The 17,300-nt window shown below is 31.3% G+C and overlaps 1 protein-coding gene across 1 annotated transcript in view; it reads right to left on the reverse strand.

Annotated features, from left to right (window-relative positions):
- LOC134695204 (inversin-like) overlaps positions 1 to 17,300 on the reverse strand; it is an 80,850-nt gene that overhangs the window by 41,229 nt on the left and 22,321 nt on the right. Inside the window, exons 16-18 of the mRNA XM_063556420.1 lie at positions 14,361 to 14,478; positions 10,833 to 10,924; positions 5,338 to 5,499 (exon numbers count right to left, since the gene is read on the reverse strand). Of these exons, the coding sequence (XP_063412490.1) occupies positions 5,338 to 5,499; positions 10,833 to 10,924; positions 14,361 to 14,478 (372 nt within the window). The remainder of the gene's footprint in view (positions 1 to 5,337; positions 5,500 to 10,832; positions 10,925 to 14,360; positions 14,479 to 17,300) is intronic.

The following is a 17,300-nucleotide window of genomic DNA, read 5'->3' on the forward strand; positions in this document are numbered from 1 at the left end:
ATGATTGTGGCCAAGTTTGGTTAAATTTGGCCCAGTAGTTTCAGATGAGAAGATTTTTGTAAAAGTTAACGACGACGGATGACGGACGACAAGTAACGAGAGAAGCTCACTTGGCCTTTTAGGCAAGGTGATCTTAAAAGTACTAACAATTCCCTAGAACATCCCCCTCCCCAAATTAAAAAAAATACTTCATGCAAATCTTATCAGTATTTAAGGTCCACAAGGGTCAGCCAAAATTCAGATTTGATCGTGCAGTACTTTGATTAATATAGTTTGGAATTGAATCAAAGTCTGACATGTACAAGGACGGCATTAAGATTAAAAGCTTTTAAACAACACTTTAAAGATCTCACTAAATTTAATTCCTTGTTATCAACACTTCAGCAACTACACAAGCCAAACAAAAGTTTGAAACATCCAAGACCAAGGAATCTAAAAAATTGATGGACAGATATTAGAATAATTCGAGATTTTTTTTTATTTTCTACTTCACAAAATTAAACTTTTTATTTACATAAATAAACACATCCATACAATACAATATGGAATCATTTGTATATTTATTCAGTACAAATTGATTTGATGTAATTGTTTTTGTAAAATTCAAAACCAATTAAAGTGAATTATATTGTAATATATGTTTAACAATTGAAAATTTAGTATTGACAAATGGCATTTAAATGTGTAGATAGATCTGTAAAGTGTAAAGTATAATATATAACTCACGCCTTAGTAAAGATTTAATATCTGGTACATGTTTATTGTCATATTCGCTTTCTTATTTGTGTGACTGGCAAAATAATAAAATTTCTTTCACTGTGAACCTAATTCATGTAATTAGAATATAGTTCCAAAAAGAAAATCTATTGTACTTTTATTTATATTGGACTTATGTTTCTCTGTAAACCTGTATCTAGTTTTTAGAGAATAAAGTATCTATCTATCCATCTATTAACTAAGTTGGAAATAAATATTCTTAAAAATGGCTTTATGTGGTAGTGATTAGATCTCTGTACATTTTAGTCAGCAGAAATAATCATATAAAATATTGCATGATAATATGAAAATAAATATAAGGAAGAGTATCTTTAAAATGTTTCCCCTTACCATTTAAGGCCACACTAAAAAGTATCTTGGTTTGCCCAAACCCTACCAAAAGAAAGAGACAGTGGGTAGGTAGGCAAGTATTTCCTTTTTTTCTTTTCCCTCAATGAAAAAATTAAAGTGTCAGATGTGTTTCAATCTTCTTGTCTATCTGATTAATAAAAAAAACCTTTTCCACATCAGAACAAAAAAATCTGAGTGGAAAACAAACATTTCAAATTTTCATTTTTTACATATCCTGTACCATTTGTCTTCAATGGATACTTTTAAGAGTTAACTCCCTTAGGTGTTATGTAGCCCTTAATCCCAATGATCATGTTGATAGTTACATTTTCATTTCAAAAAGTAATGCTGTAAATTTTCAAATGTTTGCATGCATTTATTATTGCAGTTGTTGAACAATGGGAATGACACCAGCTATATTATTGTGATTTCAAACATTTTGTATACAAATGATGCTCTATATATTAAAAAATTTGTAAGGGTTCCGCGGAACCCAGTGTCTCGCCTATTTTTGCTGTAAATCTCAGGCTCAACAAAAATGAGGAAAAAAATCAATAAAAATATTCCTCTTGTTACTATTTTATGATTGTAAGAAAATCTTAAGTCCATTTAAAAGTAAATTACAGAAAAAATGGATTTATTTATTTATAAAATTTACTTCTGGATACTATCTTATGATCATAAACAAGCTTCTGTCCAATTTTGGTACAAACCCAGGATAGTTTAAGAAAGTTATTAAAATTCTAAAAACTTTAACCACAGAGTGAATGTAATGTTTCCCTGCAGAAAAAAACTAAGTCCATTTATAGTAAAATACCGAAAAAATGGAATTTTATTTTTACAAAATTTACTTCTGGATACTATCTTATGATCATAAACAAGCTTCTGTCCAAGTTTGGTACAAACCCAGGATAGTTGGAGAAAGTTATTAAAATTCTAAAAACTTTAACCACAGATCTAGAGTGAATGTTTTGTTTCCGTGCAGAAAAAACTAAGTTCATTTATAGTAAAATATGGAAAAAATGGAATTTTATTTTTACAAAATTTACTTCTGGATACTATCTTATGATCATAAACAAGCTTCTGTCAAAGTTTGGTAGAAATCCAGTAAAGTTTAAGAAAGTTATTAAAATTTCAAAAACTTTAACCACAGAGTGAATATTTGTTGACGCCGCCGACGACGCCGACGGAATGTAGGATCGCTTAGTCTCGCTTTTTCGACTAAAGTCGAAGGCTCGACAAAAAGAGTGTTTATCTTTCCAACCTATTTTCCAAGCAATTTCCCAATACTATAAAAACTTTACAATAATTCCTGCAACTCAGAACAGCAAGTTGCATCGGAAATACATACAATTAAGACAAGATGTTTGAAATATGAGTTTTAAAAGAGTACTTTGTATTAACCAGGAAACATTGGAACATTGCATTAATCCCTGTTAATTTGTCCTACACAAATTCCATACTTTCATAAATAGATTCCACCACATTAAATGGTTATGATGAATTGCCTCCGTTCAAAAATAAAAAATTGATTGTGGATAAATAGGATAAATAGCATAATTAATGACAGCGGCAAAGAAACATAATCAATTTCTAAAATAATCAAATTGAAAACATCTATAATACTAAAATTACGAGGTCCAATTTGTCAGCCGTCATCACGTAAAAACGACGAATCAAAGAATTCAACTTTATATATGACTAATATAGTACAAATGTGTAGATTAAAAATTACACCACTCCAGGCCCTTTTGTTTTCCACGTAATTAATATTGCCAATAATTAAGAAGTTCCGGGTCGAGTCCGATACCGATACCAATAGTATATCCATCTGTTACCTATTACCTTATCTATACGTTCTGCATTTGACAGGCGCACCACCAAACGGTGTATTCAGGATATGCTATATACACGGGTCATAATCACAGGGTTGACACTACTAAATTGTCAAATTGTTACCTATTGTAGTATTTTAATCAGTAAGACTTTATAAGATAACAATACGAATACTAAAAATAAGGCGTATAGGTACAGTTTTCAATTTGTTAGCGGGCATGACGTAAAACAGCGAATCAAAGAATTCAACTTTATTTATAACTAATATAGGACAATGCTGTTGATTAAAAGAATACTCCATCCCAGGACCTTTTGTTTTCCAAATAATTAATATTACCAATAATTGATAAGTTCCAGTTAGACGGGTTCAAACAGAAAGATTTGAAAGCAGAGACAACTGTGATAACTATCTTATAATCGGCATGACTTTATCAGATGACAATACTAATACAAAAATAAGTCTTGCGCATAGTTATATACTTTAATTCAGTCACGGACCCGCGCTATCACGATATCACGGGTGTGTTCTAGTATAATTGAAAAAGTCAGAACATACTCTATGGAGAGATTTGACATGAAAGCTAACACCTCAATTTCATAAATATCTGGTTTATCAAATATCTATTAACATGATAAAGCTGATCAAAACATGTTTATATGCTTGAAGAATTAGAGAAGGTCCTCTTATGCCTTGCTCTTTGCTCATTTACAGCCGATTTCAATGAGTATGTAGCTGAAGGTAATATCTTCAGTTAGCTTGCTTGCTAGCTGGACCGTGAAGTTATTGTTAGACAAGGTATACTACCCTCCTTTCGAAATAGCCTAGTCCTACAGACAGATATATTGGTTATCTGTCAGACTAGTCTACTCTTAGTGGAAGGTAGTTTACTTAATCTAGCAATAACTTCAGGGTCAGCTAACAGGCAAGCTAACCAAAGATATTACCTTTGCCTACATACTCACTCAAATCAGCTGTAAACATGGATATCATTATGCATTATATTTGTCAATATCTTTCTACCAAGTGTTAGTGCTTGATATCTACTGTGACTTCATTATGAATCTTTTGATACCATTTTTAGTTGGTTTCGTGGGTAGAGGTGAACCACAAATGCAAATGTTTAACGAATAACATATTTTCAATAGGCTTTGTATACAGAGCGATTGGCAAAACCACGAAATCAAATATCCACGAAAATGCAAATTTTCAGCGATCAGCGAAAATTGATACCAACAAAAAATATATGATTCACACAATCAAACTAAACAAAACCAGTGTGTATCATTTGTATGCTTCATGAATTAGAGAAATTTAGGTAACAAACACTTGGGGGGGGAATCCATGCAAAAGGAAGTCCAAATCTAACCAAACTAACTGACATGCGGCTTTTCATGCACAATTTTTAACAATCCTTACCATCATACAGACTGTCATTAATTTTCATACCTTCAAGAAAATCATCAATCAAATAAGTTGTGAGGATTACATATCATAGTCAAATAAAAACTTAACCAAGAAAATGGAATAAAATACAAAGTTTCAATTTAAAACTGTAAACTAGTGTCAAGTATACTAGTAGTACATGTCAGGATAAATCATATTTCTACTAAGTCTAGAACGACAAGCTTGTTTATGGTAGGATTAGTAATCTGAATAATTTGAAGAAACAAACTATCCCCACCTACATAATGTCAAAATTTGTATTTATTGTCTAGCTAATTTTTTTCAGACTTCCCTTATAAACAGGTAAAGGATTTAATAAAAGTAACAATGATTCAACAAGAGACTTTGTCTTCAGTCATATGAGTTGTCACCTCTATTTCTGTAACTTATGACTGAAAGTAAAAAGTTGTGTAACTCATGACAATGACTATGAGTAACTTAGGGCTATTCCAGAAAAATATGTATGGGGTGGGGGGTTGGAAGGCAGTTTTTGTCAGCACCTACTACCCAGACAATTGTAATTGAGAGTTATACTGCATTATAGTGTGAAAAGTTGCTCTGATACTTATCACCCATGTACATGATGTATTATTAATACAATGTGCATTCCAACCCCTCCCCCATACATTTTTTTCTGGAATAGCCCTTACCTGTTTTAATAAATAAATTTACTTTTTGGCAGATTTTTGTTTAACTCATTACTAAGACTTTCTGAGACTTGAGCTCACGAGGAACATGCTAAATAAACAAACTTTCTTTTTGGCAGAAATGTAACTCATGGCTGATGAGTAACAGTGAGATGTTTTTAACACGTTTAATAAACAAACTAAAAATATGACAGACATCATAATAACTCATGTCTAAGACTTGTTCCAGCACCCCATGCAACACATGGTGCTTGTAAGAATTGTTCCAACACTGGCATGTTTAGTTCTAACAAACAAACCTACTTTTTGGCGGATATGTAACTCATGGCAAAGACTTGCTCAGTCTTTGGCTCATGAGTAACAGTGACTAGAGTTTTATCAACATAGGCTGGCCTTTGCCTTTCTTCTACTTCTTCTTTATGCTTTGTATCTTCTTTCTTTCTCGTCTCTTCAACTGCTCTTTTTCTGCAAATAAATAAAAGAATTAAAGAAAAAAACACCATTTTCAGACCAAAAATAACTTCTCATATATTTACTATTTTGGATGTCAGGATTCGATCTATCATTTGAAACTCAAAATGTGGCATATGATAATAAAGAGCTGTGCCATGAACGCATGATACACCCGTTGATTTTTTAAAAGAATTAAGTTCCAAAACTACTCAATGTCATATCAGAAACTTATTCACAACTAAAGGGAGGTTTTATTTAGATAGATATAAATCAATCACCAACAACTCGCATTGTCCAAAAACTGGAAAAACACCCTCTTTTGATAAAAAAAAAAAGAATTTTGAAAAACTAAATTTTTAAATTAAGGATAACTCAACATTCTCAAAGGGAGCTCATAAAGATTTACTTGTCCAGAAATGTTAATACCTGCTGTCAGTGAATCTTTGAGATTTATTTTTTTCAATCAATTAAAAAAGACCAATTTGAAATTCCTTAATATGGATGTGTTATGTTGCTTGACCTGTCATAGGTCAATCCGTGTAAATAACTTCATTAACTGATTCACTCTTTGTGATGTGATAACATTTAGCATTCTGACATTGGAAATGTAAGTGAAAATGCAGGAATGTGAAGGTCATCTTTTATTATCAAAATAAAATTAAGAATGGAAATGGGGAATGTGTCAAAGTGACAATAATAAGACCAAAGAGCAGGAAGCAGCTAAAGCCAAAGAAGGGTCTTCAATACAGAGAGAAAATCCGGCACATAGAGGAGTGCTTCAGCTGGCCCCTTAAAATAAACAGCTGCGTCATGAGCGCATGATACGCCAGACGTCTTGTTTGGAAGTTTTATGCAATAATCATAAATAGTTTCTGAGAAAGTTTTAAGCAATAACCATATATTGTTTTTGAGACACGGCGAGACATGTGAAACCCCTAACCCTGTTTTTTTTTTACAAAAAACTAAATATCACTAAAATAAAATTTTGAATCAAAACCAAAAAGTATACAGATCTTTAGATTAATATAACAAAGAAGTGTGTAAAGTTTTAAGCAATAATCATAAATTATTTTTGAGATACGGCGCGACATGTAAACCCCCCCCCTTTTTAAATCATCACCAAAAAGTATACAGATCTTTAGATTAATATAACAAAGAAGTGTGTAAAGTTTTAAGCAATAATCATAAATTGTTTTTGAGTTACGGCACAACATGTAAACAAAACCTCCCCCTTCTTTACAAAATACTCAATAACTCAAAAATGAAATTTTGAATCATCACCAAAAAGTAAACAGATCTTTAGATTAATATAACAAAGACATGCAATGACATGTGTAAAGTTTTAAGCAATAATCATAAATCATTTTTGAGATATGGTGCGACATGTAAAAAAAACCCTCCCCCTTTTTTACAAAATACTCAATAACTCAAAAATAAAATTTTGAATCATCACCAAAAAGTATACATATATTAAGATTGATATAACTAAGAAGTGTTTAAATTTTTAAGCCATAATCAAGAATCGTTTTTGAGATACGGTGCGACATGTGAAAAAAACACACCCCTGTTTTAGTTACAAAGTGCCGTAACTCAAAAAGTTTTAATCTTATTTTCACCAAAAAGTATACAGATCATTTGACAACTATTTTAAGTTTCATGAAATTTGGATAAGTCGTTCTCAATTTACGGTGCGACATGTTTACGCCGGACAGACAGACGGACGGACACCGGACATTTGTATACCATAATACGTCCCGTCAAAATTTTGACGGGCGTATAAAAATGTGTACTAGTTCAGTGATAATGGGCATCATACTAAACTCCGAAATATATAAATAAACAAAATTAATCAAAGAGCAGAATGCTCTGAGGGATACGATTGCCATAGTTTTCATTGACACATGTATAGCAGTTCTGCCAAATTTTCATTAAACAAATGCATGAGATTTGGCCAAAATTCAAAAGATCAAAGAGGAAAGAAATAGATCCAAGAATACTGTTGCAAAAAAAGCATGAACATGCGCGAGTCTCAAGCATTTTTGGCCGGTAACCCTGGTACAGCTGGATAGTATTATTCTCTAAACTAATTCAACTGCACATGCAAAATGTAACAATCTGAATAGTCACTCAACTTAAAGAATAGCCAATCCCCGTTACAAGTGTATGAGCCTTGTACTTATTGTGTTTTATCGAATTATAGTTATCCTGTACCATTGTAAACTCGTACCATTAAAAAAAAACTTGTACCAATGCAAACTCGTACCATTGCTAACTCGTACCAACTTATTTAAATGCATTCAAATGGTGTTAAATGATGAATATACATGATATACGTTACTTTCACCCAATACCTCTTAAGTCTGTAAAATGTATATAATTTGAAAGTACAATGACCAATTTGTAGCTTATGTTCCTTGTATATTGGATAGAAAATACTGTGGCAGATGTAGATAATTAAGGTATATACAGTTTCACCCGAAGAAAATTTTTCAAGAATAATTAAATCTTAGCAGTTAGTCAAAATGATTGCCAAAATTATTTTTACGGTCTATAAATAAATGTAACAATGAAATTTAACTGATTCCTGTTAAGGGGGTCCGCATTTTCCCCGCAAAAAAAGCACATGGCTTTCAACAATTGTAAACATAGCATTCAATTTGTGATCTGACATGGATTACAGCTTTAATTAACTTAAATTGGATATATACATATTCAACATGTTCAATTTTAATAAGGTACAGTTAAAGCAATGTTTTAACTTTCCTCTGGATTAAGTTCTACAGTGGCGGATCCAGAACTTTTCCTAAGGGGGAGCCCGCTGACTGACCTAAGAGGCGGCCCGCTCCAGTCATGTTTCAATGATTCCCTTTATTATCAACCAAATTTTTTCCACAAAAAAAGGGGGGGGGCTGGATCCGCCTATGTTCTAGTTTGAAAGATCAGTTAAAACATTAATGCTTTAAAACATTCTTTATTTTTGTCTAAGTTTTCATTTAACTCCTGTGTAAAATTCAAGTAATTCAACTTTATTTCTATTAAGTTTACAAACAGAAACCCATAAAACATCATATTTTTTATATATTTTTCTGAATGTTACGACTTCCCAGTAGTACAAGTTAACTTTTTTGGTTCCAATGCCGTGGTACGAGTTAACTTGCTTCCGTATCTTATCACCGTAATTCTAGGAGGAACCCTAAACTGGACCCCTATTGTGTTCACTTATCGCTACACTGACCTTCGGTGCGAAGCTATATATAGAACGGTGGACCAGTTTAGGAGGAACCCCATTTCTTACTCTTTAATTATTGAAGTTCCTTTGGGTCAGAGGGCATGACTCCTTTCCGTACACACTCCTCTGTTTACATTGAGATCGTTCTTAATATAATACGACGTTTACCGGCATTAACGAGTTAATTCTTCTTGACGAATACTTCGAAAAGGGAGACAACTCGAAACGATAACATGGAAGATTCCATTTCTGCTGAAGGGGTGTTATAGGTAATTTTTACGATGAAACATTTATTTTAATTTAAATTATGCATGTGATTTAAAATTATGCAACAACAATAGCCCTCCATATGCAGACAGACATAGAAAGAATCCCATGAGTTTCAAATTAATCAATGAAGCCGGGAATCACTCAATCTGATACCCCTTGAAATCAGGAAAACTACACGCATGTGGGGTCTCACTAATTAGCGACAAAAAGCGTCAAGAAGCGACAAGAAGAAAAATAATAAGTGACAAAAAGCAACAAGAAGCTATTTAGCGACATACATTAAAATATTTTTTAGGATTATATTGAAAGATGAAGAAATAAAAAAAAATCGATGAAGAGATTGTGTACTTTTTATTATCATATTGATAGATGTAGAAATTAAACATGTGTAAGAGCAAAGGAAATATAAACGCTATAAAATGAAAATAAAAACAAAGATTTGTCACCTTCCTTTTGAAGGATTTAATAAAACAAAAACATGAAATAATATTTCCTTCCTAACTGTACAATTAATTTTTCCTGATAGGACCAACATTAGCTGTGGCTTCACTCTAAGATAATACACAATTAAGAGCAACAAATGAGATTAACTAGGTGCGTGTCCTTTGTTTTATTGCAACAATAACATCCATTAACACCTTCATCAATTACACCCACCAGAATATAAAATTATTGTACCGAATAGTGAACACCTGTTGAAAACTCAAGATTGTCATCAGTTTCCTTTAATCTTCAATCTATATGCATAAACATGATAAATATCGTTAAATGAGACAATACACTAAATAAAATGATGAAAAATATTCACATTTTAATTATGTTTTCCATTTGTTTGATTTCAGTTCTTAATTTGTATTTCACAATTTGTGTATGTATTTTCTGGACAATTATGCACAAATAATGCATTTTGCAAGTTAATTATATATTGTACAAAAATGGTTTTAAAAACAAATAAAAAGACAAAATATACTTCCTGTGATACCTTATAAAATTTCATGTAAATAAATGTTGCAATTGAATTAGATTTACAAGTTTCATTTTCCCCCCTATCAAAATTAACTTTCCTGTATTTGAAATTGTTTTCTTTTGCATATTTTTTTAATATTTATTTCAAATAAGTAATATAAATAAAAAAAATGTTTTCTTGTCGCTAAATAGTTTCTTGTTGCTAATATTATTCTTCTTGTCGCTTCTTGACGCTTTTTGTCTCTACAATTCTTTTTGTCTCTAATTAGTGAGACCACGCATGGACATTAATACATAAACAAACCGCGACTTGCGATTTGGAACAAGAACGTTTATTAAATGATATGATGAATGGTTCTCCATTTCTTTATGAGAGTACAGTATCAAATATCAGTTTCATAACGGTAAAATATAGAAATACTCCTCTTCAGTTCTTGTGACAGAAATAGAATTATCTATCGGCTTTCAGAGAACTCTCGCAAGTTATCAAAATTTGGGAATTCCCTCTGACGTGTTTCTAAATTTATAAAAACACTAAATATAAATACTGTTTAATTCTGATTTTCCGTATTGTTAAAAACACGGATATAAGTCAAGGAAAATATCACACATGAAGATTATGAGTAAAACATTACAGGAAAGTTGTTTATGTTCAATTGTTTTGCTTGTTTTTACCTTTTAAAGCAAGACAATCATAAGAATCTGAGATGTTGCCGAATGTTTAGAATAAAACGAATGACGTGAGGGAGTGTGTCATAGGGTCAATGGTAAAAGTCTACAGATTGCTTGACAGCAATCGTATCCCAAAAATTATAACAAAGGCCAGAGTCTCCTGACTTGGGACAGGGGTAAAAATGGAAGAAAAGAAGAAAATAATCACCTTGCAGCTTCTTTCTTCAGCTGTTCATGCTTCATCAGCAATCGTTTTCTTTCTGTGAAAGTTTTCCTGACACGGAATCCTCGGAACGCAGACTAGAAAAAGACAGTTTATAAACAATTATTTCTGACATTTATTCCAAGTTCAATTTAGAATATTACATTCAAAGACACAAATAAATAGCAACCAGAGAATATAAACCGTCTTAAGTTATATAATCCTACAATGATTAGGATAAACCAAAGTTCACATTTAATTCCAATATCAATATTTTAAATGTTAATTTTACAATTTCCTATAGAACTTCCTAGATAAAAGCATAATATTAAACAAACACTATTTTTTAGTCACTGTAACATCAAATTTAAAGAAAATTAAAAAACAAAAATAAAAAAAACAATATCCAAGTTTTGAAATAATTGCTGAAAAAAACTGAAATATCATAAGTTGCTTTTCTACAACTTTCATTGACTTTTGTAAAACTGATCAACAAATCTTTCATTTTTTCTGTTTTTTATTGGTACTTGGTTTTACAACCGATCAAGGTCCAGACTATATAAAAAGATTGATTCACTTTTTGGCAGTAATCCCCAAAGAATCACAATCCAAAATACAGTGATAAAATCAGATTTAATTGTACTATAAAAACTAAATTAACCATTAAATACACCTCATCACTATAAATAAAGTCATGTCCCCTTTATCATAAGCATATTGTCGTATTGCAAAAGGAAAATCTCCCGATCATTTAAATACAAATATTTATCACATGCTACCTCAGAGATTTTTTTATTGCATCAATAGTTCAATATTTCGACAATAAATTCATCAAAAGGGACCAATTGACAAAAAAAAATCACAATTATTGCCTTTTCAATATTGTAATTGTCTACTAAATTTGTTTTTCCCCCTTTTTATTACAAACCTAGTGTATTTCATAGTTGATAAGGTTATACAGTCGATTCCACTTAATTGCATACCGCTTAATAGCATAATTCGGTTAATTGCATACTTTTCTCCTGCACAAAACCATTTCCCATTCACCTAATGTTAAATTGTCCGGTTATATGCATAGCCTTACAAGTCGCATTTCGGTTTATTGCATAGAAAATAATCGCCAGCTAGATATGCTCAGTTAAAACTGACGAGATTTTTGACCGGAAACGGCAATTTGGTAAGTATATTTTTGTTGAATGCATATCATAATTTTCATTATTATTTCACATTTACTTGTGTGTTATTCAAATAAAGTTTTAAAACAGTATCTTTCGTGTTTATATGATTATAGAAAAGGCCTCGATGTGTACACAGGTAAAGTTTCCCATATTCTATTTTAAGCCTCGAGGTCATAAAAATGTCAATCAGCTGATTGTTGTAAAAACACAACCATTCTATGATCTTCTATCTCAAAAGGTGTTAATTATTGATTGGATTTCAAACATTGTTCATAGATTATATTTTGGGTGAATTTTTAAAACATTAACGCCTGCTAATTATCGATCATTATCCAATGTGTAATTTCGTAATTCAGCTTGGGTGATCTACATTTATGTTAAATATTACAGGGCATTTATATATGGTTGAAGAATTTTATACATCAATCTTTCCTTTTTAATATTTTTCTAAAAGAAAATTAACTTCTGATTATTATATTTTCTCACTTTCAACACTCGTGTCCAGCAAATAACCCGTGCATGGCCCCATTACCTGTTAACTGCTTTGCATAAACGAAACTATCGGTGTTAAAGTAACAGTGTAACATCACTGTGTAATTGGTAAATACTGGATATCAAAGGCAGTTCATTGCACAATTATTGTTTACAATGATTATAAACTGTGTAGTATTGTTAAACAGTTTATTTTAAACAAAGCGTAACAATTTAATTTGTACATCCGGGTCATAGAAACAAATCTATTTTTAGAACAATTTTATTTTTGTATCTCAGGTAAAGGAAAAGTCGGTACATAAATAAACTAAAACAAAATGTGTTTATAAACTTTATTGAAAGAATACACAATGAAATAAAATGTATGACAGTAGACAAATAACTTTTATTAGAATAAATAAGCATTCATTATGTTGTAAGTGGACTATGGACGTACATCTTTCTTCTTTGCTGATCTGCACTATCGATGTTATTTGACTCCGTAATTTGTCATTTCGGATATAAGCATACTCCGCTTTATTGCATAATTTCGTCTGACAAATAGGCTATGCAAATAACCGGAATGTACTGTATCAGTGTTATCATTATAATAGAAAATATAAGAGAATTCCCAAAGCTGCATCCATCTCAAGAAGAAAGATTTTCTAAGTTTAAAAAAACATGATAAAAGAAAAGACTGGACTGATAAGAAACACTATAGTCCAACATTGATTCTGCAATTGACTTTATCTTTTTTCAATAGAAGACAAAAACATAAATAGATTTTTATTTTACTTTCCATCAATATTATCAGAATCCATATACTTTTCAAAGTAATTACATCCACAACTCCTGATTATACTTGATACATTTAACATTATTTCTCTGCAAACAAGGGCAGATGACTCTAATTTATCAAGTTTCAACGGGAGACAAAAAAGACATCAATATTTTTATTATACTTTTTAACAAATAATCTGAACAATTTTTAGTAATTAAAGGACTTAAAATCAAAAGCTCTTAACAGATTAAAATTTATTAAACTTAACACTTCAAATTTGTGTTTAATGGTTCTGCAAACAAGGAGAGATTTATCTAGTTTTAAAGGAACACAAAAAAAACATCAATATTTTTATTTTACTTTTTAATAATATGATTGGAACACCTACAAGTGATCTAAGAAGAACTTTAAATCAACAGCTCTTAACAGATTATAATTTATTATTCAGTATAATACTGCACACTTCAAGTTTTTGTTTAATTGTTCTGCAAACAAGGGGTGATTACTCCAATTTAAATAGTCTCAATGGAATGCACAAGATGTCAATATCTTGAATTTACTTCCTATATATTATTGGGATTTATTTAAAGAATTACGATCAGCAGATTCTGATAGATTATAATAAATTATAGTTATCATTTTTTTATTAAATAGTTCTGCAAACAAGGGGAGGTAATCCTATCTTATCCAGTTTTTATTTTACTTTCTAACATTATTATCTGAATCATTTAATACTATTTATAGATATCAAATCAAAAGCTCCTCATAGATTTGATTTAATTCAAGTTCATACTTCAAAATCGTCTTAATGGTTCTGCAAACAAGAGAATATGACCCTAACTTATCTATTTTCAATCAAAGACAAATACAGTTGATACTTTTGATTTTATTTTCTATCAAAATCAACAGCTCCATACAGTTCATAATGAGTTATACTTTAACAAGTTTGTGTACATGATTCTGCAAACAAGGGGAGATGACTCTAACTTAATACGTAATGAATAATACCTCTGAAACAATTTTTTTATATTGTAAATATATCACCATTTTATGGCCACCATTTTTTTAAAGATCGTATAATCAATGAAAATGGCAAAGTAATACCTGAATTTTGAGAGCTGCAATATCTTGAATACCCGTAATCGACAAAGCCCCCTGTTCTATCATATACTGAGCTACATCATGGTGCTCACCCATCAAAGCATAGTCTAGTGGAGTGTACCTGTAAGGAGGAAAATTTAATTCATTAAAATTCTTAAAAATCATAATTCTGAAAAAGTTTGTTATCACACATGTCACAATACAGGATTAAACATTTTTTCTAGAGGTTATTGATGTGTAAACCGGTGCGATTAACTCACAATCTGAATAAAAGTCTGAAGGACTTTTATGTCACGTTTGTGAGTTAGAGACCCGGTTTACACATCAATTACCCAGGGTTTTCCATTCATTTTGGCCTAACAGGCCAAAATGAATAAGTAGGCGGTCACCGGATAATAGGGGGGGTCCGGGGGGGCTTGCCCCCCCGAAAAATTTTTGAAATCTAGATTCAAAATCCTGGCATCTGACGAATTTTAAGACAATATTTCATGCTTGTTAAATGGGCATATTATTAGCAGAATTTTTTTCTAAAAAATTTTGTCTGCACAATTTTAAGACTTTGAATACTACTATAATTTAAACGTCATGAACGTTGACAAAATTAAGAATACTGTTCTTGGATTATTGGATACAGCAATTTTATTTATTTTTATTTAATTATAGATAGGATGCACACTATATTCTATATTATCATGTCTTTTAAGCTTTTGTTTTGTAATAATTTTGATAGTTAAAGTAAAACTATATTTATTTTACTAAAAAATAGTTATCAACCATTAAACAGTTAATGTAAAATGTGTGGTGCTAGTGTACTGTAATTATCAGTGTATTTATCATCATACTTCTCCTCATGTTTACAGGAGTTATTGCATATAATTATCATATCAATGTTGAAGAAAAGGTAGTGATCATAATCTGTCAGACGTTTAAAAAAGTATAAAGATAAAAAATAATTTGCAAAATATTTATCTCTGCAAGTTCAAAATAAATTTCTAATCACTAAATATGCATAATTATGCAATTTCTTATTAAATTCATGTTTATTTCAATTTTTAATAGTAAATAACATTTGAAGGATAATAAATTTGATTGAAGCTAAACAAGGGGGAAATAACTGAGAAAATATATTTACAAACGCTTCAAATTCGCGGATAATTTATGACCTAAAGCTCAGGTAATAAATGTTAATTAACAGTTTGTTAGACACACAAGCTGTCAAGTGAAGTCAGTAGGTTGTCAATTTAACTTGCAGGTATTAATTACCTTGATTAATGATGAAAATCGATATTAATTATAGGGTCAACAAGGAAATGAAATCAAACACAATCGATCTCTAAAAGGACAGGACGCCCCGAAATCGTCAACAAGGGCACGGGCGCAACTGAAAAAAAGGGTGGGCGCCGCGCCCTCTGAAACGACCTAGCTGGAACACTGCTATGTCATCGATTCATTCGCGATTTAAAGTATCCGTTTATAAACACAACAGAACAAATTGAAAAACAATGCATGCAAACTTTATAAATTGTATTATCATAAAAATCCACACCTTTGTGTCGCTTTGAGGGGAAAAAATCTGTAATGGAACGTTTCATCTTCAACAACAAACGAAAGTTTTTAACGACCTTGACATGGCATGACTTGCATAAATACTCGATATCTCTCGGGAGTTTCTCTTTCGATGGATAACGGCCGTGTGTTCCGATAGAAATACAAACCGGAACTCTCAAACGTAAATAAAACTTCAAGAATATATTGAAGATCATAATAAAGATCAATAAAGTTATGAAATGTAAAATAGTCGTATAAGTAAAATATGCACCCAAATTTTTTAGACTGATGACGATTGAACCGGCCAAATAATTGCTTGAACCGGTCAATTTGGCCGGCGGCCGGTTCTTATGGAAAACACTGATTACCTCTAGAAAAAATGTGTTTAATCCTTATAATTCTTCAGCCAAACATACGTGATTATTAATTTACGTTATTACTTTGATTGCTACTATATGTACCATCAGAAGCACAATGGCTTTTCGTAACTAAGGAGTACACAGCCATCTTGACGTTCTAACAAGAGGCTCTAAAGAGCCTGTGTCGCTCACCTTGGTCTATGCGAATATTAAACAAAGGACGCAGATGGATTCATGACAACTTTGTGTTTTGGTGATGGTAATGTGTTTGTACATCTTACTTTACTGTACATTCTTGCTGCTAACAATTATCTCTATCTATAATGAACTTGGCCCAGTAGTTTTAGTGGAAAATGTTAGTAAAAATTTACAAATTTTATGAAAATTGTTAAAAGTTGACTATAAAGGACAATAACTCCTTAGGGGGTCAATTGACCATTTTGGTCAAGTTAACTAATTTTAAGGTATCACTTTGCTGTACATTATTTCTGTTTACAGTTTATCTCTATCTATAATAATATTCAAAATAATAACCAAAAACGGCAAAATTTCTAATTCATGGGCAGCAACCTAACAACAGAATGTCTGATCCATCTGAAAACGGACGCCAAGTGATGAGAAAAGCTCACTTGGCCCTTTGGGCCAGGTGAGCTAAAAAGCTTAAATGTTCGATTAATGCAACAGAATCTAAAATGAACTAGCACCTACCTCAAAAACTTCATTTAAATTGGATACTATCCGAATTTTAAAGTCATAAGAAACGAGTGACCGGTGAAAAATTATGTTCTTCCAATTCTTGAACCAATGCATACACACATCATCAACTTAGTCTTCTGTGCACGAATTTTTCATTTTTTTCGTGTAAATTTCGTATAATCGTCAATTTCTTTTTTCAATCGGTCAGTGTTGTTGTGTAAATATGGCAGGTAATTAAAGTTCGTGTTTTGAAGCCGAAGTTTAACGATGGTCACCTGTTTGTCAACAATCGACAAAAAATAAACAAAAAAGCATGGAAAGAGAGCACGTGTTTCACATG

This window comes from Mytilus trossulus, chromosome 13 (genome assembly GCF_036588685.1).
Source record: "Mytilus trossulus isolate FHL-02 chromosome 13, PNRI_Mtr1.1.1.hap1, whole genome shotgun sequence".
NCBI classification, from domain to species: Eukaryota; Metazoa; Mollusca; class Bivalvia; order Mytilida; family Mytilidae; genus Mytilus; species Mytilus trossulus.